This window comes from Ammospiza caudacuta, chromosome 12, assembly GCF_027887145.1.
Source record: "Ammospiza caudacuta isolate bAmmCau1 chromosome 12, bAmmCau1.pri, whole genome shotgun sequence".
Lineage (NCBI taxonomy): Eukaryota > Metazoa > Chordata > Aves > Passeriformes > Passerellidae > Ammospiza > Ammospiza caudacuta.
In genome coordinates, this window is record NC_080604.1 from 15758317 (window position 1) to 15786024 (window position 27708).

The window sequence follows — 27708 nt, forward strand, 5'->3', positions numbered from 1 at the left end:
CAAATAATACCAAGTATTTACTGTGTTTCTATTGTTGGTGGGAGCGTGGGAGTGGAGGCAGCAGAGGAGACTCTGGGCTGGCTGGATTGAGAAGCTGTGGTAGTGATGGGTGTGAGGCTGTGAGCTACTATCAGAGAAAATGGGAGTCACTGAGATGTGTGTTGATTTAATCAATTTAAGCTTTCAGATGTGCTTTGCACAGTGTATCCAGCAATCTGCAAGTTTCCAGGTGCAGGGGATGTGTGTGTTTGGAAATATTCACGTATTGCCTGCATGTATGCACACAGAGAGGCTGCAGGTCTTGTCCTGGAGAGGGAACAAGGAGTGGGCAATCAGCTCACAGTTAATTGGCTTTGCTTTTCCTTTCTTTTTGCTTCCTTTCTGCTCTTCCAAGACAATAAGCTCGCTGCTGCCATCCCTCCCATGGTCATTCCCTGCAGGCAGCACAGTGGTTTGATGCTGCAGTCTGTCTTTGAGCACTGTGCCCTGAGCGTTTGTTGTGTTCTAGCTGCTGCTTGTCCCCATGGCGCTGTATCCCGTGGTTTCTGTTTGCCCCCAGCCAGGCTTGGTCTGCAGCTGACTACATGCAGGTTACAAGGGTTCTGAAATCCTCTGCTTGCCACTTGTATTAGCAGGAGAAAGTAAATATTCCCACTGCTTTTTAGCAATTCCCCTCCTCAAGCGCTGTTAGTGGCATAAACCATCTATCAGCTGGCACCAGGCTGCAGCAGCAACTGGCACACTTGAAAAGCCTGTGACATTGGATTCAGAAGGATCCACAGGCCAAGTAAACACTGGCAAGGCCTGGGCCTGAGGGAGCAGTGAGCCCTGGGCAGAGCCTGCAGTCCCTGGCTGTGTCACCAAGGCTGGGCTTGCACAGCCCAGCCTGCTCCCAAACTGCAGGGAAATGCTGTGCTGCCAAACAACCCTGCTGCTTCCCTCAGGATTTTGGTCTCTAAATATGCTGTGATGTTTTTGTTCTTTCTTACTTTTTTTTTTTTTTTTTAATCTGAATAGTTATGCAACTTCCCTGCACCATTTTCTGCTCAGCCCCTTACCCAAAATGCAAGAGATGTGTGATTTCGTCCCTAAAACTTGCTTGTTGGGTGCTGGCTGCAGCCCTTATATCATATCTAGCAAATTAGCATCGTGTGAGAGGCCTGAGATAGACGTGAACAGTTTTCTGTCATTGATTTGCTGTAGGATGGCACAGTGTTAGCTGATGTTCTTGTAGGGTTAGGGTCTGGGTTTAGCCCTATCAAATTTAGGGCATGTCTCTACCTGCATCTTGAGAGATGATGCAATGGAGCACAAATCCCCCTTTTACCTCTCTACATTTGGTAGCTATGCTGGCTATTTATTGTACTGGAACAAGATTACACAAGGGGTTTTCCCCATGTGTCTTGAGATCCTTTGCCATCCCTTGGTGTGCTTAGTGCAGGTTTGGTGGGTTAGGCAGTAAAGAAGAGAAAAGGAGAGAAACCATCACGAGCTAAATACAAATACAAGCTGTCTATTCAAAGAGGGGTTTGCTGACTCTTACACCATCATCCTGAATGTGTAGTAGTGGCAAGTCAAACCCAAACACATCCCAAATGTGCCTGTCTGCTCCCCCAGCTCCTCAGCACTGCTGCTCTGCCCAGGCAGGTCCTGCAGAGCAGTGCCCATCTGGCCAGGGCAGTTCCTGTCCCCCCCCACTGCCACCCTGAGCCCATGTACACAAGCAAAGGCACCCATGGGCATTGCCAGAGCCCACACAGGAAAAAGCTTTCCTTCACTTTGCTGAGCGTTGTGGGCTGGGAAAGGCTGGCTGAAGTGCTGGGAAGAACCTGTTTTTCTAGATAAGAAATGGAATGAATTTGTGCCCCTGACAAGCTGAGTCCCAAGGTGCAGGATTTCTCTCATTCCTCCAGTGAACCCTGCTGCTGTTACACACCAGCAAATTGCTTTGCTGCTCAGATTTTATCTGACTGAGGCACAGGTGTCCCAGGGAAGGTTTCTGTCATCAAAACCACCAGTTTGCCTTCAATCACTCCTCAATTCACCTCAATAACATGACATGCCACTATGTCAGAAGGGTAGAAATCTCACACAGATGTGCAAGCTTTGAAAAATAACCAGCACGTGTCAGCCAGCGAGGGACAAGCCCAGCATAACCAGTCTCTGACCCCAGGGCATTTATGGGTGTGTGGGCAGGTTCTGGGTGCTCCCACTGCAGGAGGTGTCCCCACTGTAGTTTTGCACCTTGCTGGGCACAGGGGACACTCATAATGTGGTGTGGTGGCCCCAGAGCTCCATGACCTTTCCCATCTCTTGTGCCACAATAACAGAGCAAAAGAATTGATCTGAAAGCTCTCTGTGAATTCATGCAGAGTGAGTCAGAAGATACTGATATCAATAGGCACTACGAAAAAAAGCAATATTTTTTCCCCCATATTTTCTCTCATATAATTTAAAACATCCCCACCTCTGAAATTTCACTAGATATTCCAAATTTGCTCAATGTAACTGGGAGAAGCTGCACTGGGCAGTGCTGGTTGTTTCCATGTGTTGTGTCTAAATTTGTGTCTTATGCTAGGTAATCTACCAGAGGCTTCTGTTTTCAGCTTTGAAGCTTAGTGTTGTTTGGGAGATTTTAGCAACAATAAGGCACTTTTGGGAAGATACACAGTTTGAAATAGGAGCTCATGGACAGGATTTTGGAGCAGCAAATGTAAATGTGAATTTCATTTAGGCTCATATAAGATTTAAGTGTAGTAATATTTTATGTAAATCTTTAGGAAGGTGTCTACAGTCAGTTTGCCCTGCCATATCATAAATTATATATTTTGTTTTTATTCCAAATGGGATCCTAGTGGGGCCTATTTGTTACATGCAGCACACACTGTTATTTCCAGCATACACTTCTGATGAAATTTTGTGTTGAGAAGACACAACTCCTTTCCTCCTTGGAGATAAATCATCATTTTAAATTCTCTTCATGGTGACTTTTCATTGTCAGCAAACTGACACAACATGAAAAAAATGTTGTTTAGGTAGTTTACTTTTTATTTTCCCTTTATTGTGAAAGCAATTTAAAAACACAAGTTTTTTGCTGTTAAATATTTTAGGAACTCTCACGCACTATAATGCTTTTAGCAAACTTTTGCCAAGTTTCTCACTATGATGATGCAAACTCAGAGCAAACCAGTGTGTAATGATCCTGAAGCCACTCTTGCCCTGGTTTCAGGATGATGGGGCTGGATGTGTTGGGGGCAGCAGAATTTTGCATGCCAGAGGGTGCTTTGCTCCTGCTGCAAACACTGTCAGACTGGTCTTCCAGCACTTGCATGGGGGAGGCAGCGTGGAGGGTTTGGGATCTGTCATAATCAGCAGGAAAACGAAGTATTGGATATGCTTGTGTTGTGTCATGTGGCATCCCAAGGAATGGAGGTTTTGGGATTGCACCTTCTGCTCCTTGGCAGTGTTTTATGTGTTCTGGGGCATCTTAGAGAGAGGCTTTGAGAATCAGGGTAGTTCAGGCCAAGACAGTGAAAATGAAGTGTGGGGGAGAGCAGGGAAACCCCTCTTGGGGCTGTGCCCAGGACTTGGGCTCCGTGAACATTGTGGGTCCCTCCAACGCAGGATAATCCATGATTCTCCAGGGTTTTAACCCCTCCAGACAGTGGCAGGACTGGCTGTGTATGGGAAACGGTAGCAAAACAAAAAAGGAAATGTCTGAAAAGGGCTCACTGGGCGGGAAGCAATGGGAACAGGGCCAGTGGGAAGGATGGATCCCCGTAACGGGCCAGTGGGATGGGATGGGATGCACGGATGGATGCATGGATCCTGGGAACGGGCCAGTGGGATGTATGGATCCCAGGAAAGGACCAGTTGACCCTGGGAAAGGACCGGGATGGGATGGGATGGGATGGGATGGGATGTACGGATCCCAGGGAAGAACCAGGGGGGATGGGATGCACGGATCCCAGGAACGGGCTGGTGGGATGGGATGGGGTGCATGGATGGGTGCACAGATCCCGGGAAAGGGCTGGCGGGATGCATGGATGGATGCGCGGATCCCAGGAAAGGACCGGTGGAATGGGATGGGATGCGCGGATCGCGGGAATGGGCGGATGGGATGGGATGGGATGCACGGATGGGATGCGCGGATCCCGGGAATGGGCGGATGGGATGGGATGCACGGAGGGATGCGCGGATCGCGGGAATGGGCGGATGGGATGGGATGGGATGCACGGAGGGATGCGCGGATCCCGGGAATGGGCGGATGGGATGGGATGGGATGCACGGAGGGATGCGCGGATCCCGGGAATGGGCGGATGGGATGCACGGAGGGATGCGCGGATCGCGGGAGGCGCCGCGCCCGGCCAGCCCGGCCTCTGCTGCCCCCTGCCGGCCCCGCCCCGCAGCGCCGCCTCGGCGCCGCTGCCCGCCGCTCCCCCGAGCCGTGCGGTTCGTGCCCCTCACAAAAGCTGCGCAGACGTTCATGGAACAAGTGTGGGGACACGCGTCTGTCCCCAGGTTCCTGCCTCGTGGGTTCTTTGGTTAAGTCCAGCTCCAGCCACCCAGCCAGCAATGGCTGCCCAACACAACCAGGGCAGCCAGGACAGGTCAAGAGCTGCTCTTTCCACTGAACAAGCCCTCCATCGTTTCACCTAGCACAGAGGTGTAAGCCCCTCATCCTTCCCTTCAGGCACATCACTGAACAGCTCACACTGCCATGCCATGCCATGCCAGCTCCTGCTGGATGCTTTCCTGCTGCCAGCTACAAGTGAATCACACGAGGCCAGAGTGGACACAAGCCAAAGCCAAACCCGGCTTTGCCTCGTGGCTGCTGTGGCAGTGCCCAGCACACAGGAACAGCCTTTCAGCAACCTTTGCACAGGGCCCAGCCACACACAGCTGTGTTGTGTAGCCCTGGGCTATGAGCGGAGGGGATTCTGCAACAGTGCTAACAACCTTTATTAAAACAGACTTGGGAAATGAAGGCTGAGGTAACCCAAACACACGTTTGACAACTGGGGTGAAGCACAACAGGTGGAGCACTTCTCTGTTGCTAACTTGCTTCCCCCAGGGTCTGTTGCATATAGGTATGTAAAGTGATTCATACACTGGATGTGTCCCTGCTAGAAAGAAAAAGCTACACAGGTTCCCAGAGCAGAACTAACCTTGGCAGTACTTGCCTGCATTTCTGAATTTTTTTCTTAGCTTTTCAAACTCGGGTGAAAAGGAAACCCACTTGAGCCTTGAGTGGGAAAGCATGGTACAAGCCAGCTGTGACATCTGAAAAACTTACAAGTATCTCAACTCATAATTTCTAGCTCATGAATCTTTGGGATTTTGGGGGTTTTTTTTTTCAGTTTTCTTTGCTGGCAGCAACTTTCTTCAAATTCACATGGTTTCAGAGCTATCCCATCATTTGACAGTGTGTCATGGTGACATCCTTTCTCCTCCTTCTTCCATCCCTTCATGAAGCATGGTAAATCTGTCTTAACAAGTCCTGCCCAAGCTGCCAATTCTGTCCAATGTTCCACTCTCCCTCTGCTGCTCTCCTTTGGACAGGACAGAAAAACAAGTCCTGGCACTGAAAATGTCAGTTTATCACTTCAGCAATTCTCCTTCTCCTTCTGTTTTTGCATCCACATGGCAAGGGCACTGAGATGGACCACTTAGGCATATAAATTTTTCAGCTTAGATAGAGTCAAGGAAAATTATAAATCCAGGAAACAGCTTTTTAAAATAGTGTGGTTGTTGAGATTCTGAATTTATGCACCTAAGTTTTTATACATGTACATTTAGAGTCAATGCAGGTAGGCAGCATGACAGAGCAGAGCTTTCTAGGCAGGGACGGAACAGTGACCATCATGTGTGCCCTGCAAAAATGGCACACAAAAAACTTCTGGAGTCTTGGTTGTAAGGCAGGTTAAATACTGCCTGGTATATGAATTCCATTTGGTTTTCTTTTTTGGTACAAATCTAATGTTCAAGAGGTTAGAGGTATAAATACTGAAAAAATAGGAGCAAGTATTTTGGGTGTTCAACTGAGGCTGTGTTTGCAATGAATTGATTTTACTTTTTCCTTTGACTGGCCTGGTGACATCACTTTCTTGTTGTCACCTTGCACTAGGGCAACTTGATTTTCCAGGGCAGTAATTTATTTTCAAGATTGCATCACTGTAATTTGAACTAGAATATATTCCTTTGCCATGCATTTCTATTGCTTCTCTTGTGTGCAACTCTTATTTCTCTGTAAATATTCCTTACCAGAGGGACAGACTTAGAGGCTGGCATGTTTCTGGTCAGGTTCTCTACAGAGCAGTGCAAGTTCTGAGATAAGATACTTGATGATCCAAGTAATTTCCAAAGGATTATGTAAAACAATGAATGGAAAAATTTCAGATTTTCACTGTTACAAAGACTGTTTTTAACTGGTGACTACTACATCAAAATACAGTCCAGATAGCTCATGGAGGCCATTTCAACCACCAAAAAAAAATTAATATGATTTAAAATTGTCCTTGAGTCCTTGTCACTTATGATCTTCATAATTCATATATTCATGACTCCTCCCTGATTTGGCAATAATTTAGTGTTGCTGCTTTACAAAATATTTTACCATTCCCTGTTGTTGTGAGGGGAACAACCCTGTACAGTTAATACGTTTTGATGGTGTACTTCTACTGAATGCCTGTTGTTTGCTTAGCCACCCCTCAACCTGCCAAATTCGTAGTGCATGAGAAGCAGTGCATGTCTGTACAGGCTCCATCAGGCAAAGCTGAGCTTCCCTGTGCTCTGAGCTGACCAGCTGTCAACTAGAAGACTTCTGACAGCTTATTAGTTCAGGGCTGCACTGTGCTACTGAAGCTGTGTGATGACTTATTCAGCTGGCTTGCCTGTAGCAAACTTGGAATGTGAGCAAAGCAAGCTCAGATGTGTCTGCTCAGCCCAATCCACCCAGATCCACTGAGAGTGGGAATTACACAGCATCTAGGCTATAAATGTCTGAAGTCTCAGTTGTGGAAATTCCCCTCAGCTGTGATACAGTGAAACAGCAGCTCTGTTCCATGTAGCACTGTTATTTCACCTGAACCAGGTTTGCTTATGGCACAGTCTGAGTGAGATCCAAAATGTTTTCCTTTACCCAAATCATTGGAAGGCTCCATTTAGTGAGTGTTTTTAGACCTACTACTGCCCCTTGCTCCTTCCTCTCTGTCTTACAAAACACAGGGCATATTCCATTCTCTTCTCTTTTGGGGAAGGATGAAACTTTGGTTACTTCCCAACAGATTGCTCAGACAGCAGGCTGATCCAGGTGGATGGATAGATTCCACTTTGCCTGCTAATAACAAAAGTATTTCTGATTCTTTAACATCACGATTATTGCTCTACTGCTTCAGTTTTTCACCATGAGAAAAGAAGGGTTCCACCATCTGTTTCAGAAATTATTATGTATTTTGATAATAGTCAATTGACAGATAAAATCCAGAAGCAGATTATAAATGTTACTGGGATTAGATTCCTGGTTCTTCAAGAACAAACCTTTTAAATTGAAGTTTTAAACAAGCCATTTCAAAATGTGACTATTGATGTGGTACAACAAATACAGCAGAGCAAGGCTTGGATTGTTGCAGTTCTTTGGATCACTTTGAGGAAAAAATTAAAGCTAGTAGAGTATCATTTTTAGGTTTTTATAACACCTAACAAGCGTTGATTCTATAGAAGTAATTTATTTTATATGAAACTATCAAATTCTAGTCTAGTCACAGTGAGTTCTAAATGGCAGCTACTTTAAAAAATTAAGAGCCAACTTAGTTCAAATTTAGGTCCCATCCAGAACAGGGTATGGAAACTGGGATTCATGAAAAGATGCACTGCCCTCAGTCTGATGCCATGTAAGAAAACAAGCTCTTATTATAAGGCTCAATCTCTACTAAAAATAGGAAAATCTGTGAAAACACCTTTTATTGGCAAAGTTTTACAAACACCTCAGTTCACAAGTATGGTGTAAAAGATTCATCCTTTGTGAAACAAAGTATATTCGTCACAAATTACAAAGTTTGTGGATTAACATCGAGTGCCTGCCTGCAAACATCTGCAACTCTTTTCCCATGAAACATATGCAGAACATGTATTTTTGTATAAAAATTCACAGAAGCAGGAGAAAACTATTTCCAGCTCCATCTCTCTTACTGTTGATTTCAATAGAAAGTGAAGATACTTGGACTTAAAGTAGTAATTGTCAGTCTTCAGATGACATCTACTGCTTGGCCTCTGCTTCCATCTGAGTTTCTTGTGATTCCTCAGCTTCTGAAAGTTTTTCATCATCTAAAATTCAATGTCACTGTTAGTCAAACATTCTTAGTCATATATAGACTATACTGCAGAACTTTGTTCCACTTTATGATTGCTTTAAATGTGTAGTTGAGTATCTCATTCTAAAAAATGCTATGTTCAAACAAACAAAATAATCCTTCAGTTTTTAAGGATGTTTTCTCTAACAGTTGTTACTGAAAATATGGGGTAAATTCTATAGTGTCAATTGAAGCAAATGGTACCAGATTGCTTCTAACCCCTTCTTTCTCTTTGTCTGCTAATGGTTTATTTATTTTATACTGAAGCTGTGCTTTTCACTGAACTGCTACTTCCTTCACAAAACCCTGAAAAGTAATCTATATATTCACATGAAAATGCATTTTCAAGAGTAGTACTTAAGCAAGTGTTAGTAACACATAATAACAATAACCTTCTGCTAAATTTTTTATTGCTAAAAATCTGCACCTAGGATTAACAGTTCATTCTGCTTAAGAAGATCTAGATGGCCTTAGAGAATGAAAGTCTGCTCTTAGAGCCATCTCTGCATTTAATCAGGTCATGCTCAAAGGCTGTACCAATTGTTCTGTCTTTGAAAGACAGGGAAAATATACAGCAAATATTTAAAATAATATTACCCATACTAGAGCACGAAAAGTTAGTGCTGATTTGAAAATATTAAGTATTTGTATGAGAAAAGATGAGTACAACTAATTCCTGAATTTAGCTCTCATGTCTGACAGTTTTAGTCCCTGCTCTGTCACAGATTCACAGTCTGAGTAGGTTGGCATTTACCTTTCTTGTATTTCAATTTTTTTTAGTAAAGCCTCAAATGATACCATGGTAGTAGTGACATGTTCAAAACTACTGAAATAGGAATTAGAAAATGAAATTTGGAAATCAGCACATGAATAACTCTCTGTAAGAAATACTTTCTGTTAAAAAAACAAACAAACCAAAACAAAACAAGAAAAAAACAAAACAAAAAAACAAAACTCAAATGGCTATTCTCCATCCTCACATTTTAAAGAATTCTGTTGCCTACAAATTAACCTGAAGCTAGTCAGGAAATGGCACAGTGGGTAGCTTGTAGAGGACAAAAAACTCAGAGCAGGCTCAGGCTCTGGACTACTACTGGGAAAAAATTCTGCCAATGCAAGAGGTCACCAGCCTCAATTGCACAGAGCCATCCCCCTGCTGGAAGTTGTGGTTCCTTTTGATCTGCTAAAACACAGCCCAGTTATATCTATTACCAAAGAACAGCACTTGCACTTACTCTCCAGGGTTTGCTGAAGTTCATGGATGGTGCTGAGGAGAACATGGAACTGCTTCCTTCTCAGCTCCAACTGGAATGATAAAATACATGTTGTAGGAAACAGAGCACATACAGTCAAACAACCCATAGCAGACTCTACAGTAATTGTATTCCTAATAAATTATTATATAACCACCTCTATGAAAAACTTACCTTATCTTCAACATTTTCTTTAATGTGAGAAAGATTTTGCAGTTCTTTTCCCAAAGCTTCCAGCTGCCTGAAAAGAAATTGTCAGAGTGTTCTTAAAAAATTCTGTAAAATTCTTGCAAAACAGATTTGCTCTAGGTAGAGGAGAAAGAACTCTAAAATATACTGTTTATGTAAACAAAACAAGTGGAATGATTTAGAGGTAAGGTCACTTCATGTAATTTAAACTATTATGTTCTCAACTTGTAATTTTACGATATTTTATATTTACGATATCTAAAAAATTAGACCTCCAAGCTGGAATACAGCTGTACCATGGGCATTTGTAACAATTCAGTCCTGACACGACATGTTATTTATTTGACTCTACAATACAAGTCAAAGAAGCAGATTAATAGAATCTTAGAACATCCTGAGCCAGAACAGACTCACAAGGAACATCAATTCCAATTCCTGGTCCTGCACAGGATACCCCAAAAGTCATGCCCTGTGCCTGAGAGCATTGTCCAAATGCTCCCTGAACTCTGTCAGGATTGGTGCTGTGACCACTTCCCTGGGAGAGCCTCTTCAGTGCCCAGCCAGTTTGGGAGAAGAACTTTCTGCTCTCACCTGAGCTCACCATGGACCTTTTTTGAGGCCAAGAACAGCAGGTACCGTAGTATACATTTCATATGAGAATGGAACACCAATTCTTACAGCCAAACCCCCAGTTTGGTCTTTCTAATGCCTTTCATAATTTATGCACCATGCAATTACAGCAAAATGCTCATTTAAAGGTGAAGTGGATTGAGGCTGATCACCCCTGATTAATTAGCAGGCAGAGTCATAGAGGGGTCAGCAAGGAAATCAACCTTTTTTTCCTGAAGCCATTGACAGCTGCTGCAGCTAGTCTGGGAAGGGAACCACAAAAAGCCCTCCAGTCCTAAGTACCTCACTGTGGATGGGAAAAGGTTATTTTAGTGCTACCTGAGGGTGTTGTCTTTTTTTGAGCCAGCATGCTTGGTACCTCAATGGGAATACCTGAGAGAGTTGTGTGTGACATTACCCCTCTCTTCAGCTTACAGGCTCATACACTGATTCTGGAAGCATTTGGTTTCTAGTTTCTGAAAAACTTCTATTTGCCCAAATCTTGCTGTTTATACTGTGCTGTCAGGTGAAAGCAGACTGTGAGAGGACAGACTTTTTTTTTCTAGTAACATCCAAGCTACATCTGGAATTTTACTCCTTCTGCTTTACATTCCAGAGAATCTTTGCTTAGCCTTCTTACCTTCATATCTCTTTTTGTAAGACTGTGTCATTTCTTGGTTCTCTGAACAGCTCTTCTGATACAGCATCTAATTACACTGTGGGCAGTGTTGTTCAGTACTTCTGCTCCTATCACTTCCTGAATTGGCTCCTGTGCACTACTTGTGACTAAGCTGTTAACAGCTCTTTTGTGCTGTATGACTCCTTGTTCCAAGAAATAGACTCTTAAAAGCACAAAGAAAGTATTTTTCTAAACTTTGTCCTATTGTGCCAGATAACCTGCAAAAGCTGTAAATGTCACTCTTGCAAGAAACCCTTCTATTTCTTCTCACAAGAAGTTTTCTCAAGTGTTTTCAGTGATTAAGAGTTCCATGAAAAGTGTGACATTGTTAGTGAGGCTTCCTCTGTTCTGAATTAAGGGTGGCCTTTGGTTCATTGTATCATTTTCTGTGTACTTTTCTACAGACTGCATCCTTACCAGCTATAACTCACCACCTTTTCTACCTTTGCTTTAGAAACTTATGCTTGGATGCGTTAAGCAAACTTAGAATAAACCATCCAAACTTAAACAATCCAGCATCCTCTAAGATAAAATTATCATTTATCCGAGAATTATAGAATAGTTTGGGTTGGAAAGGACCATAAAGATCATCTAGTTCACAACCCCTGCCATGGGGAGGGACATCTTTCACTATGCCAAATTGCTCAGAGCCCCATCCAAACTGGCCTCAAACATTTCCAGGGATGGGGCAGTCACAACTTCTCTCATTTAGTTGTTTCTATTCTTAATTAACTTATCTGAGAAACTGCATTTTTGGTGGTTCTTTATTAAAGCCTCACTTGATAAATGTCATATTAGTCAGCACTAATGAAGTAAGAAGTAGCCAAGCCTCATGAGAATTGCCTCTAATAATCAAAGTTGGGGTAATGAAATCAAGGCACAGAAAAACAACACACAAGACAGAAATGTGTGAAATATTGTCAGTGGCTTATAGCTATAAAAAATGCTATTGTTAGGGTAATAGTATAACCAAATCACTTCCATTTGCTATGAAAGGCTATGGAATATGAAAAGACAGCCTCTCCTGGCAATTTCACTGAAAGTGGGAAGAGGAAAAGTGCACAGCTGCACTTACACGGGAACAGTAATCCCACACCACCTCTTTAATCAGTTTTAGAACAACAAACTCATAGATGCAATAAATCCTGGAATGTTTGTATGGCTCAGTAATCTCCCCACAACTGCCCCAAAAGCACAGGCAGTGATGCAAACCCAGAATGTGACAAGCAGCACTGTGAGTAACACACAGGACGAGTTGGACAACAGGTAGGTCTGCCCTGCATGCCAGGGCAGGTTATGTGTGGCAAACCACAGAGCCATTTATAACTGGGCATGCAGGAACAACAACCAGAAGGAAAACATAAAAAAGAACTCTAGGAGCTTTCTCCTACTCTCTCTCATTCCACCTTACTTGCTTGTGTGTTATGCATTTCGAGTGACCACTGAATCTGGCTGGTGCAAGTTAAAGGACTTCCCACCATCTCCCTTTTCTGAGATGTGCATTTACATCACAGTTCACTTATTCACCTTAGCAGTGGAAAAATTTCAACTACAGAACAATTAGCAGTGCTTCTGACCAATATAGATGGGAGATTAAGGAAAGCTCATAAAGACACAGAAACACAAGTTTTTATTGTGGCAAAAAAATTATATAAACGTGAGGAAAAGTCAAACTGAAATCAAGGAAATGTCAAGTCTGGTGACTTCTAGTTTACTGCTCTATTATAATTTAATGTAGTTTTATACTTACTTCAGTGTTTCATGTCTGTCTGGGTGATGCTGTATGACTTTGGCCAATGCATCATATTCTGAAAGACATTTAAATAGTTGATCTAAATACTTCCGAAAATATGGATTCAAGAACCCAAACTCAGGTATCACGGAATGGCAGATTCTTTTTCCTTGAAAAACTGTTTTAATGTTTTTCAAAACACCTTAAGATAGCTCTGCATTGCTGCACACTTAGTCTTCTGTGTCTGATTCATAAACATTGGGTTTAGATACAATCAAATGTATATGTACAGAAAATGGTGCTTATGTTACACACGAACATTAAAGATTTTTAGAAAAATATTTAGTATAAAATTTAGTATAAAATGCTGCATGGATTTTTTTTTATTTTTAGGATTTTTAAAAAAACTATTACACATTAAGAATAATATTATGATTACACAGGTAAACTAACACAGCCATTTCTTGATAGTAAGACCATACAGATGACAACTACTTCATTCACCTGGAAAAATTTGTGCTGCAGACTGGACAGAACACATTAAAAAGCAAACACTTCAAGCCTATGTTTGTGAAGATGTAAGAGCTCCATATTCCTACTGGTTAAGGTTATTTTAATTTCCAGTTGAGTTCAAAATTATCCACAGCATTGATCAAACAGCTGTATTTAAAAGCTTTCATGTTATATTTCTGAAATTTTTGGCATTTCATTTATAATGAAAAAATTTTTTTTGCTTCTAATCAATTGCTCATCTTTTAGAGTGTTGTAGGTTTCAATGATCTATGGGTATACAATTTTAAAAGTAGGGAAAAAATACACCTCTTAAAACAGGTGTTCAGAAAGGACACTGTTTTAGGTTTTCCTGATGCTGCATGTCATTGAGATCTGGTTCAATCTTGCCTGTGTCATCTACCCAAAACATTCAGTAGTTAGTGGAACCCACCAGGCTGAATATAGTAATCATGATGCCTTGCACGTTCAAAAATTTAGAATCTATTTTCCAATACAATGTATTCTAAAAGGTAACAAACCAATGAAGCCCACCACTGTAAATACAGATATGGCCCCTTACCCTGGCGATTTTTTCGAATCCTTTTTGCTTGCAGGATTTGTTTTTTGCATTCAGAGATCTTCTCATGGGCTGCAGCTATACTATTTTCTTTAGGGGAAAAAAAAAAGAAAGATAAAGAGTTATATTGAATTCAAACAATACATGTAAATAAGCTATTTGATAAACTATAAAAGAGCTGTTTGTGACATAGTGGCTTGTTAGCTCCATCAGTTTAAAAACTATATGCACATCAATAGGGTTAAAAAGCTCTTGTTTGTATGTATTCTATGTAATTATAAGATGCTTATAGCACATATGAGTGCTATCTAGTAAGAAAAAAAAACAAAGTCAAAAAACCTCCAAACCACTCATTAGATGTATATATTATGTTCACCAGGCTTAAGCTTGTTCAGAAGAGAAACTGTCAAACAGAAACCAGTAACGTTTTCTCGTGTTTACCTATATCCTTATAGATTTTTTCATAATTTTCCATCTCTCTCAGGTTCATGTCATACACCAGAAGAGTCTTTCCCATTGAAAATTCACACTGTGATAAAGTACTCAGCATTCGTTGGTACTGGCTGTATCTGAAAACAGACAAGACATTTACTCTCAAGCAGCATAAAAATAGTTCCTAACTTCATAGAGCAAGAAAACAAAACTTCTGTAGCATAAAGGATGGCTAAATAACAATCATTCAATAAAGAAAACACTTCAAAGATTCAGTGTATAATTTTTTGGAAGTGCAGTTAGAAACACTGTACACATTAATTCCAGCATCATGTCCTTATCAGTATAAAGTTAAAGCAGTGAGCAGTTTGACCCAGAGCTTATAAATCTTCCAGCTCGGGTTGGTTCTGTGGCCACCAAATTAGTATTTTAATACAGCAGTGCTTCTCTGTCTACACACTGGTAATATTGTGATCTCTGGGAATTTATATCCATTACTAACAGAGACCCCACAGAAGGCTGTCACTTGTACCTTACTAATTTAGACTTAAAAAAAAAAAAAAAAAAAAAAAAAAGAAAAAAAAGAGAGAACGACAGCAGCAGAAATACCAGCAGTATTTCCCTTCCCTAACAGAACAAACGCAGAACTGCCAACTAAAATATCCGAGTCATGATCCTGTTATAAGAGCGGGACTCCCGGCTGGCTCACGCAGCAGGCACAGCAATCCTGCGGGCATTGGAGCGGTGCTGGCAGATTTCAGGACACAGCCCGCAGCCCCCAGCGATTCCTGACCCGTCTGTAGCCCTCCTCTCCCAGCATAGGCCTCGGCGTTTGTCCTGGAAACACCACAGAGCCAAAGAAAAGCAGCTGTGTGCATTTTAACGCGGATCTCTTCCAAATGGATCGAGCCCTGCTTTCCACGGAGACGCAAGCTAAGCAGTTCCAAGACTTAAAAAACCAAAGCAAAACAAGAGATACCCTTCCTCCTGAGATCCGGAATTACACCACTTAATGAAACTCTTCACCAACAAATTGATCCGCCTGTCGTCGCCAGCTCCATCGCCATCGATCAGCAGCCGCTTGCGGATAACTTCATCTGGGGAAAAACTCCCGTTAAGCCCTCACGCCATGGCCGCCGCCTCCCGGCGCCGCGCCCGGGGCTCTCCGGGCCCTTCAGGGAACCATTCCCGGAGCCAGAGCGGGCGGATCCGCTGAGCCGGGGGAGCATGGGGGGCCGCGGGGCCGGGGCCGCGATGGAGGCCCGTCTGCGGGGTGAGCGGCCCCGGGCGCCGCGGCAGCCGCTCCCCGGAGGGCGGGCGGGGGGCGCGGCGCCGCGGGGAGCCCCGGCGGGGGTCGCGGAGCGGGGCGGGAGGAAGGAGAGGAGGATGGAGAAAGGGAGGGAGGGAGGTCTCACCGTCGGTCACGGCCCCCATGGCGGCGAGTGCCGGAGCCGGCGGGGCGGCGGCAGCAGCGAGTGAGGTCAGCTTCCCACAATGCAGCCGGCGAGAGCGGCGGCCATGGAGGGGGAGGCGGCGGCTGCTGGGGCCTGAGCCGGCGGGCGGCGGACGCGCGGCCCGGGGAGGGCGGGCGGGCGAGCCCCGCGCCCCGCGTGGAACCGGCCCCCTGGCGAGGGGCGGCCCCGCCAGGTGAGCGCCCGACGGGGGAGGGAAGCGGCGGTCCCGCAGCCAGGCTCCACCTCCCCGCCCCCGCCACCCGCACCGGCCCCGCCGCCCCCCGCCCGGCCGCCCCGCCATGCCCCCGGCACATGGTCCCGCGCCATCGAGGCCGCCGGGGTCGGGGGCGCCTCGCCTGCCCTCCCGCCACGGCCCCGGCTCGGGGTGTCCTCCCCGGGGTGCCGTCACCATCGCCCTCGGTGGTGCCGAGCTCCCCTCGCTGGGTCCCGCATGGCAGCGGCGGTGCCGTCCCACCGACAGCGATGGTGGCGATGGCACAGGGGAGCGGGCGGACGGTCCCGCCGCGCTGGCCATGACCCAGCGGGCAGGCGGATGGTCCCGTCTCGGTGCCCGGTGTCATTGACATGGCACTGTGAGGGCGGTGGGGTCCCCTGTGGTGTCTGTCCAGCCCCTGTGGGTGATGGAGAGCGAGCGCTGGTCCCTCGGTGCCTTTCCCTGGTGAGGGTGTGGAGGACGTGCCCATGGTGCAGGTGTCAGGGAGCTGGGCTGGCCTCCCCTGGCCGCCCTTGGGCTCATCCCCACTCGATGCTCGGAGGACAAGCAGCAGGGCCTGGGGTGTGCCAAAAATTATTCTGATGTTTCCTGGTGAGTTTGACTGTGATCAGCAGATAGGAACAATGGTTGTTTCTTCCTGTCCTGGCAAACTAAGCTGGTGCTGGAAGAAGTGCCTAGAGGCGTCTGGAGAAAAGAGATATTAAGGTGTTACCATGTGTTGATTTTGAGGCTTTTGGTCCATAGGCTTGGATGCTTGGGCAGTGCTGGTAATGTTACTGCAGTGTATATCTCAGAAACTGAGGCGTTGCCAGAGCCTGACACCTTTCTATTCCCTCTTCATTTCGGCTTGGACAATTAAGTGGCTCACTGCCTTGTTCTGCTTAGCACTATTCATTGACATTTTTAGGGTGGTGGGGAAAATCAGGATGAGAAAAGAACGAAGTTAATATATGCTGTAATCTGTTAGTTCCTGGTTTTAGAACTGTGAGAGATTAAAAGGCGCTTTCTTGTTCTGGATGGAGGCATTTAACAGCTGTTTACGGATGTGTAGATTGCTTCAAGTCGGAACTTTGTCTTCAGTAGGCAACTGATCAGGCCCTTTGGAAGGTGCTAGTGGGGAAGCATTGCTGGGAGTGGTCATTAAAACTCTGCCAGAACTTTTAGGAATAAAGCGTTTCCAACATGGAAAACTTGGATAAGTGGCTTCTGATCTTGAATTTTTATGTACTCTTGGTGGGTGATAGCATTTTATATGAAAAACTAACGACCTATCCATTTACCCAGGTTTGGGCCAAAGAATGGGCCATGCATTCATGAACTGTGTAAGCTGTACTGAAGGTGCTCACTCTGTGAACTCTGATATGTTCCATTTAGTTGGTTTGACTAAAATCTTTGTTTTTCTTAAGGCTTTGGTCGCTATGGTACAGCCTAGTATTTTGCCAAAGCGTGAGAAGAAGACCTAGCTGAACTTCTCTATGCAAATTTTGTACAGTTACTGCCTTTCCTCTTTATCCACTTACTTCCTTTTGGAAGTCTTAAACATTTTGAAACATCCATTTAATCAAGACTTAATATTTTTCTTACACCTCTCTGAGCTCTTTTAATTTTCTGAGCCCTTTTGGTTTTTATCACAGAAAGAAGTTGGTCAGAACTGAAGACCATTGTCAGTGAAAATCCACAATTTATTTAATAATTTCAGAACTTCTGTGTAATTTTCTGTCATTTAATCCAATACGATCTTTTCTCACTTTTTGTTCATCATTCCACTCTTGGTCAGATAGTCTTATTAAGGTCTCTGGAATGACAAATAGATAGTCCTTGAGTAATTAATTTAGAATACAGCAGCACATATGACTAGTTTATTATATTTAATGATTTCTGTTCCATTCTTCATGTGTTACTAATTATGAGCTTCTATGAAATTTTTTGTTCTGGGTCTTAAGCTCATAAGAACAACTTTGAGAACAAAGCCATTATTTTTCTTTTTAAGACAGAGCTTTCAGGCATCACCAATGTTCATTAAATTTCTCTTTTAGAATGCAAGTAGAACTTGGTAAATACATCATCAAGAATCTCACTAAGGGCAGGTATTGATGTAACAGCCTGTTCTCTCTCCTGCTCCATTTTGACATATTAAATATCCGTGGGATGTTTTTGCTTGGGAAGCCAGTTCCAGCTTGCTGAGTTCCTATATTCATTTGAGAATTCATTGTGTCTTAGGAGTTTTTGTTTTGCTTTGCTCCATTTCCAAGTAGAATTCCTCATCTTTAAGTGTGAAACAACCCTCATTTCTCATGTGTGGAGGGTGTTGCACTGGGCTGTATACCCAAAGCCATGTCTTTCCCATTAATTCAGTGTGATAGATGGTTTGGATCTCTGGAACAGGATTGACTTATTCTTATTTATTTGTCCTTCAGCGCTTTGGGTACTCTGTGCAGATTCTATCAGCTGCAGTCTTTCATATAATCCTTCAACTGACCAGCAGGAGCACTGAGTAGCTCTGGACCTTCCCTAAAGCATCAGTAGTGGAGATTCACACAATAGGAAAAAGTTCTTGCACAGGGGATAGCACCTGACTGTGCCAGCTCTTTTGGAACAAGTACCTGTGTGTGCTTTCAACCAAGCTAAAATGTCACAGTTTTCCCTCTTTCCTTGAATTCTTTTATGTGTGCCATATGGTAAGACCCTGGAGCAGCTTATACATAATAATTTGTTGCACATCTGTCCTTGTCAAAAGTGTTAAATAATCCTCTGTAATGTTTCCAGGTGACTCTGGATGCAAGAGGTGTAACCTGGGTAAGTTTAGTACTGCAAGATGTTACACGTGTGTGCAACTGGCTTTGATTTTTCATACTTAAATTTTTTTTTTCCTGAAAATATGGCTTTTAAGTGCACTGATGGTTTTTTATTGAGGAAATCTGTTAGTGCTGAAGTTTTCTTTCCTGAGAAACAATCTATGAGAGCAAAAGTTTAAAGTGACTGTATTCCTCCTCCCTTTTTCTTTAACTCTGTGTGTATATGATTTTTTTCCCAACCACACAAAAAGTTGAAGGGGAAGAAGCTTTTTATGGTATTGCAGGCTATAATGAGCTATGATTTTTAAGAGCTAAGAAAACAGCTTTTAACTATTGACAAGGTGGATTTAAAATATTTTTCTTTAGCCTCCCTAATAATTTATGAGGTGGATTTAAATTCCAGGTTTTCTTCATGTTGACTAACTTCTAAATCAGACTTTTGTGTAGCACTAAATCTTACAGAGATCTAAGTATAGTAGGTCAGAAACTGCAGGGTATTTTTATCCAGTCCAACCTATATTCTTGTCAGAAAGCCATACCACATTTATTTAGTGAGACCTATTTTCTGTAAGTCTATGTTTAGCATTACTTTTTACCACCATCCTTTATCTTTCTGTTGATTATATACCAGGATTCTGTGCAAGACTGATACCAAGTTAACCTATCAGACTGCTTTTCTCATTTTAAATTATGTTAGAGTTTTATTCTCTCTGCAGTCTTTTGTAGCCTCAGCATTTACTGAAAATTAGCATCAGTGTTCCAAGAGCTTGTCATCTTGTTCTGTAAAAATTCCTGTCTAATTCTGCAGATATTAAAATAGTCACTCTTGGCAGATAAACCTGAAATATTTCAACCCAGTGATTGAGATATAAAAGTGGTTCTTAGCCTTGTAGAAAGCTTTCCTGACATGGACCCTTGTGTTTCTGCAGAGCCAGCCCATTTTCATAGAGTTAGAGCAGAATGGGAGAAGGGAGGGTGAAAATACTTGTTGTGACTGTAGTGATAATACCAATAATTTTAAAATGCAACATTTTATTATCTGAACAATAATCAATTTTGCTGTCTACTGCCTGTGTTACCAAGATTGATTAAATGTACTGTTAATCCCATACTTTAAAAACCAGGCTCCTATCAGATAATAGTGTAACCACAAGTTGTGGTCTACAGTATTGGTTTTAGTTGTTATTTTTTTATTTTGTAACTGCAAGAAGCCTGTAAAATTCCAGAAGTTTTGATGGAAGCACCTTAAAAAATATTAGTCCTGGAAATATTTTGTTCATTAAAAAGACATTTTATCACTACTACTTTTCTCTTGAAGGGAGAAAAGCTTATTTTAGTAAAAAAAAAAAAATTAAAGTACTGTATGGTCCTTTGAAATATTTTTTTCCTAAGTAAAGACTCTGTGTCTTAGTTAATCTCAATTACACAGGTGGCATTCTGATATTGTCCTCTTTCAGCTATCTTCACAGGAATTATGCAACAGCTTTCCAAATTTCATATCCAGATCCTACTGAATATTCATGAAGCTTGAGGATCAATTATTGTACATTTCAGGATGATCTGTGACTAATTTATTAAAGCTTGTCAAACTCAGCTTGAAATTTCATGATACTGGAAGTGTAGGTATTGAGTGTAGGAGCCAGAGCTCTCGGGTGCAGGTGTGCCAAGGAAAGCGTGCCCAGTGTGTGTGCCCAAAGGGGCTCTGTGTGAGGAGTGGGATTAGCAGGAGTGGTGCCCTGGGCCATGGTACCCATTCCCAGGGACTGGGATTCCCACTTAGCAAGGAAGTCAAGGTGTTTTAACAAGTGTCTCGAGAAACTCTATGTCACTGCAGGACAGATAAGCTGGTTAGAATTTTCTTGTAATTTAAAAACCATTAACACTGTAGACTGCCTGCGCAGTGGCTCGGAGATCCCACATGATGTCTGCATTCTGGGATTTAAAGTGACTCAGGTAATTTTGGGGTGGCATTTCGTGCTGTTCTGGGATTCTGTTTCATGTGTTTTGTAAGAAAGCAGACTATTATTTTGGAGGTTTTTTTCAGAAGATTAGCCAATTTTCTAGCATTCTCTTAATTTGTTGGTAGGATGTTTTCACTTTATTTTATTTTACTACGGAAAGAGAGCATATTTTTTGTTTTTTCCTTCCTCAGTCCTTCAGTTCATGGCTGTGCTAGTGGTCAGTGCTGTGCCAGGGTTTTCAGAGGAAGAGGTGGATGTTTAATGAGGTTTTACCACTGACTTAGAAGAATTTGTCTTCGCTGGCATTGGGCCAATTGGTAAATATTTTTATTTAACTGTGGTTTGAAACATTGGATGAACAATAAGAGAGCTGTGAATATCATATTGACTTGTATCAAGTTTAAATAAATAACTGTTAGTGCTACGGAGGAAACTTTGCACAACGCTTGCGAGGGAAGCCAGGCATTTCCTCCTTTGGAAAGAGCTCCTGCCCGACTCCAGAGCCGTGTTCTCTGCATCACGTGGATGCTTTGGCTCAGCTAAGAAAGCTGAATCAGAGCTCTTGCACAGCTTCTGAGTCAGCTTTTTGAAGTTTAAAAAAAAAAATTGGTTGGTTAAGTTTGTTTTCTTTATTTTTTAAAAGCAGTCCCAAACTGTAAAAGAAGACAGAAATTTTACAAGGCTTTGAGCTTGGCTGCATCATGGGGAGATGTTGAAAGAAAGGCTTCTGTCTCAGGAGATGGAGAAAGGGTATCAGGTCTATTGATAAACATCTGCTTCTTGTTTTAAATGAGGTTTATATTTTGCTTTGGATTATTTAATGGTTTATTTTCTTGTAATAGAGAAACTCTGCCAGTGGGTAATGTTCAAGCACAACTAAAATTTACTGTTCCCATTGAACATGATACACTGACACACGTTCTCACCCCCAATTTCTGAGGTACAAGCCTGAGCAGAGAAATAGAAATAATTGTAGGCATGATTACATGCTTGGGTGATGCCTGCTCAGGTTTTTGTTTGTAAAATGTTGAATGAAATACAGGTGGCATTGGTTGGGCACTGGAACAGGCTCCCCAAACCTGCCAGAGCTCAAGGAGTGTTTGGACAATGTTTTCAAGCACAGGGGGGATTATTGGGGTGTCCTGAGCAGAGCCAGGAGTTGGGGTTCAGTGATCCTTATGGGTTTCTTCCTGCTTATAATATTCTGTGGTTCTATGATTCCATGATCCTGTGAAAACACTGAACTTTGTTTCTGACCACTGTTAGCTTCCCAATAAGGACTGGAAACAGTGTAAAACCTTAAAATGAAGTTGTGGCCTTAGGAAGATGGTGTATTCTCTTCACTTTCTCTTTCTGGTGTGCCAAATGTAGCTTCTAAACTTGCTTCAAATGCTGTCCAAACAGATGGTTTAAACAAATATTTCAAGGGAAATGTGATGAGAGGATAACTGGGCATTTCCAGCAGAGACTGTCAGAGCCAGAAGGGGCAGATCCAGGCTGTGGCTCAGGCTGGTCAAAAAGGGAAGGCTGGTCTGCCTGAGGCCAGTTGGGTCATGTTTCCATGAAGGTGGAGAGCCAAATTCTTTAGTGTTTATTGGTGTTTTGTTAAAATTATACCAACCAGAAAGGCTTGAAGGAGATGATGAATCTGCACATTTTCTATGCAGTAGCTGAAGTGCTTAAATCCTGCCTCTTGCCAGGGCTAAGCACCTTTCTCCAGGGAGCATTTTGGATTCGCGCTCTCTTGAAATTAGGATCATAAGCCCTTTCTTTCAAAAAGGGAGCAAAGGTCAATCTTTGCTTTCAAAACCCAGGAGGTGGTAGTGGTTCTGGTTCCCTTTTCATCATTAGCAGAGCTGTTATCTGCTGGACTGTTCACCACATGTGTGGGAGACTTCAACCCAGCTATCCTCCTTCCTGAGGGGATTAATGCCCATAATTCTTTCCATCAGAGTGAATTTTGTAATCACCAGACTGTTGACTGGTACGAGGTGGTGTTGCTGTCAGAATGACAGACTGAACACAGCAGTGAAACCCAACACAAAAGGTATCCAGTGACTGAGGACTAAGGTGTTTAGGGAGTAATTCATAAGAGCAAACCAGTAATTTCAGAAGTGCAAGAAAAGAACAATCAAGATAATTTTTGCATTGCAGGTCAGATTCTATTCAAAGATGTACAGGTGCCTCTCTGGTGGTTTCTGTACTTTATTTCCATCAGGGATAGAATTTGAACTTGAAAAGTATAAATAACAGGAAAAAAAACTCCAACAAATTGTGGAATAAAATAATCAGCTTCATAAAATGTTTTGGTGAGTTACAAAAGGTAAATAGACAAGCTAATGTCAAACATCAGGAAACAGAGGAATTGGACACAAAATACATTATCTATAAAGTATATATGTATCCATATGTATGTACACATACATGTACATTTTCATTTGAGATTTGGAAGTGGCTATGTGTGTACCCAAAACATTAAGCCCAAAGTGTTATTTCCTTTAGTAATAGTTGTGAAAGTAGGTAACAATGTATCTATTGTTGCAATGTTTTATTTCAAGCGGGTTACAAGGTAACTTTTCCTTATAATGTTTATAAACAATTATTCAAATTTGCTTATTGCATTTTCTTTTTTGCAAAACATTAGTGCAGAATGCTTGAAAATCACGAGTTCTTCTTGATCCCCTGTCTTTGCTTTTATTTTAATAAAAAATTAAATTTTGATTATACGCAGAGAGAATTGAACTAATAAAACAGGCAAGGCAGAAAAATTGGATGTTATAACTTAGGTTAATAAAGATTGGCTTGTAGGAGATCAGAGTAAAACAAAGCCATGCTATTAATAAGTATGCACCTGTGATTTTGTGGCTCATGGTAAATATTTTCACTTCAGTTTCATTCCAGTGTCACTTTGGCAGTTATGAGTTGGTGGTTTGGTTTTTTTTTCATTTCTGAGAACTGCTTGTGGTTTTTGCTCTGTGTCTGTATATATAAGAAGTTGGATGGTGTTGAACAATAACATATCCTGAAATAAAATTGTGCACGTGTATATTAAAATGAAACATATGGGATTTTTTTAAATGTCATTAATTTGAAATTTACTTTTAGAAGTACCCAAATTGCACTTGAGCTGCAGCCACTTTGCCTGGATTTGAATAGGAGGATATTTATTGTCAGATTTTCTGGTGGAGCTTTTCTATCCTGTTGTTATGTGAAAGGCTTGCACAAGGACTGACTGACTGTAACTGTAGTTCATGTCATCAAACAAATGGAAGGAAATAGCTCAAGAGCTGCTGTTTTCAAATGTTTAAAAGCCCTTGAAGGGATTTTGAACCTTACTCATCTTCTCAAATGTTAGTGTAGACTTATGATGATAACACAGGTAACAAATTTCCCAATGACTGGATTGTTCTTATCAAATCTTAATTTGCAATTGCCTCCCAGTCTTTCTAGGACTAGCTTACTAAATTTGGCACAGGGTTTCAACTCTAAGACAGCCATTTTGCAACCTACATTTTCTTCTCTTTCTGCTAATAGCAGTTAGTAAAATTGCTGCTCTGCATCTTCTTTTTGAGATGGATGCTATGAGAATGTGTTGCTTCTTTACAAAGGCCTCTTAAAGTTAAGTTGTCTTCGAATAAGCAGTTGTTCTGTGCTGGCTTCTGTGCAGGTGGTGTCTTTTAAGCAGCTGCAATAATTGTCATGGCTTGGGGAAAAATAAGTAACAGCCCTAGCACAGGGCACCTTCTGGGAGGTGGATAGGATACAGCACCGTGTGTTGTGGTTAAGAAATGTACAGCATTTCACAACAAAATGTAATTTTTTTTTTTTTACAAAGAAATAGGAAAATATCACTTTAACTATGTGTGAGTGCAGTTAAAGGAATGGTTTGTGCTAATCCAATTGTCAGCAGGGCCCAGACTTGGCAATGCTCCATTATCCTTTGGTTGAGAAAGGAGGGAGGAGTAATTGGAAATGCCGTGATCTCTGGAGTCAAAGATCTTCCCAGGCAAGTGTCTCATCGAGAGCAATGTTGATATGAGATACAGTTGTCTGTTATCATCAGAGAATTTAAAGCTTAAGAGTGATATTTGCCTTAGAAAAATAAATACTTCAAAAGAGAAAACATAACTATTGAGACTTTACACACATAAATATGGTACTGGAGGATATATAAAAGAAAAACCTCACTTTCATGTGGTCATATTTTGTGAAGATTTACTTTGAAGCTTTCTGATCAATTTATGACTTTTTATTTTTCTTGCCATTTGATGAGTATTTTTCTGTATTTCTGGTTTTTCACAGCTGTTCTTTGAGCACCATCTCTGATAACAATGGGGAATTGCACAGTTTTGTTGCAGGGTGATTGGGCCAACCTCTTTTTTATATTTGTGCTCACACCATAATAGTGCCATTTTATTAACTCATGAACAAGACTTGAATTTTTAAAGTGATAGGAATATCATCTATGGTTATATTTGTTTTACTTATATGTGAAATCACTGCATAGAGTAGGGGTGCATGCTGTGTTCTAGCTGAGCTTCCTAAACTTCCTTAGACAAAAAAAACCCAAGTAAATCTATATAATATTAAAGATTCTGAGTTTGTGGAAATAAGTCTGCTTGATCTGCTTTAGTTTTGAAATAAAGTATTCATTAAGTGCACTCATGGAGGACATCAGGTCTGTATCAAATGAAATTAGGAAAGAGGAGGTGTGGAGATGCCAGTGCTTGAAGATTTAAAAAAACCCACAATGCATAAACAATGTGTGCCTGCCACAAGAATGCAATTCCTTACAAAAAAAAAGTAAAAAAGAGGGGACTCCGAGGGTGAGAACACAGATCTGTTGAAGGGCATTGCAAAGCAGGGGGCTGTGGCAGGTGGAGAAATAAATAGGTCACATTCGAGCAATGAAGATTGATCACAGACAAACACAGTTCTCTAGTGGAAGTATTGAAAGGCTGGAATAATCACCCGTGGGACAATGGCTTATCCATTGCCCCAGGTCTTTGAGAACAGGTTTGATTGCCTGGATTGTTCCCACAGGTAGCTTGGTTATCATGCCTTGGGGCTGAGGGATGGACTGGCTGACCTTTGGAGGTTCCTTCTGTCTCCCCTTTGGTTAACAGATCTCTAACTGGAGACATTTTTACAGGATCATGCTGAAAGCTATTCTCCAGCTCTGTGACCTGTTCATCAGTTCTATTTCAAGTGGAATTTGTTGTATCTGTAAGAAAAGCTGTGGTAGTTGTCAAGGAAATGTGTTTTTCAACGGGTTTGGGTTTTTTGGCAGTTCTTTCATGTCATCCTCCAGGACAATTCTACAGTGAGTCCCTGTCATCCTGCTGTTTAAATATTCTTCTCTGCTGCAGTGTTGCATCTAGGCCAGTTGCAGAATTGTTTTTCTGCTTGGAAAAATGATGGGGATTCGTGGAGTGCCTTGTGGGGGAAAGTATGTCCTGAGTGTGGATCAGAATGAGCAATTTTTCCAGCTGGCTGCACTCAAACTGTTGATTTCAGTAACTACAGCTTGACATTTAGTTCATATTTAGGTAGCTGTGTTCAACAGTGAGGTTTGTAATTCCATTTAATTTCATTTTATCTGTGAACATGCATCCCCTTGGGAAAATTAATTTCTTAGTGGGACTAGCAGTAAAAGGAGGGATACTGTCTAACCTGGAGGTTGTGTATCTAATGGAATGATAAATGTGAGAAGAAACTCTCTGTTTTTCTAATGCTCTGTTACCAGTCTGCCTGTCCATGAGCAGCAGAGTGAGGAAACTGGAGAACTGATTTCTTCACAAGGCATTATTAGTCATAGCTAATAAATTATTTTAATAGCTAAAGAATATGCTAACACACAGCTTTGCCTTTGCAGCAGTGTATAATTCACAGAGAAGGGAACTGCTACTGGGAATATTTTAAAATGCAAATTATTATATTCTCCAGGTAAATGATAACAAAAAAAATCCTTCCTTTTATTCTGTTAAAGAGTATCTAGTGGTTGTTTGACTAATGCTTGAGAATTAGGCACCTTATTAATAGTTACATAAGTAGTAGTTAGAAAAAGATATGATTTTATACAGTATAATAAGCAGCTATGAATTAATACAGTTTATAAATATGTGTTAAGCTTATAGTGTGTCAGCAGTGCTGTTTGCTTGGGTGGGCTTTTGTAGACATTCAAGCCACTGGTATATTTGGGTGAGTATGAGTGTATTTCTTAAAATGAAAATATTAGGGTTTTTTAATTAACTTTCATGCCACTAAAAAGACATTTCTTGTCTTATTAATATCACTAATGTCATGAATGTTAAAGCCTTGTCAGCATTTAATACAAGTAAGTCTTTGAAATGTCACTGTTGCATCTTCAGCTAATGATGAGATTCTGTAGTCAGTTTCTTAGCGTGGCCCAGCACATTTCTTAGCAAACAAACTGAAACACAGGATGTACTTGAAAAGCAGTATAGTGCTATTTTATATATATTTTCCCACATATGTGACTCAAAATGTATAACTAAATATCAGTTTTCAGAGAAAAACAGGGAGACGTGAGCCAAATGCTCATTACTCAGAAGGCATGTTAAGAAGAGAAACCTAACTAATTTAATCTTTTCAGTTGGATGTAACTTCCTAGAGTGTGAGTTCTTGGTTTGTATTTTTCTTTTGGCTGGGGCTGACGTTTCTGTTTTTGCTATAACATTTCTGTCCTGCTTGGTGCACTCTGGCTCTAGGTGGCAGTCACTGGTAGGCAAAGGGAAGATTCCTTCTGGGATGGATGCTGGGCTTGGTGCCTGCACTGATTGGCTTCTCCTGCTGAAATTTTTATGGTGTTGGACAGCAATAACAGTGCCACTTCTGCTTCTTTCCCTTCTGAACTGCGACAGAGATACTATGAAGAAAGGAAAAAATGGTAGAAAATATTGAAAGAAGAGCTTTAGAAAATATACAA

General features: G+C 41.9%; 1 protein-coding gene across 1 annotated transcript; it reads right to left on the reverse strand.

Moving 5' to 3' along the window:
• Positions 1-8016: 8016 nt before the first annotated feature.
• Positions 8017-15925, reverse strand: THOC7 (THO complex subunit 7). Its single transcript, XM_058812959.1, has 8 exons — positions 15730-15925; positions 15294-15411; positions 14324-14451; positions 13886-13972; positions 12832-12889; positions 9779-9845; positions 9587-9656; positions 8017-8325 (listed from the first exon to the last, which is right to left on the reverse strand). The coding sequence occupies exons 1-8, from the start codon at positions 15746-15748 to the stop codon at positions 8258-8260; spliced, it is 615 nt and encodes a 204-aa protein (XP_058668942.1). The 5' UTR covers positions 15749-15925; the 3' UTR covers positions 8017-8257.
• Between the last annotated feature and the right edge of the window lie 11783 nt (positions 15926-27708).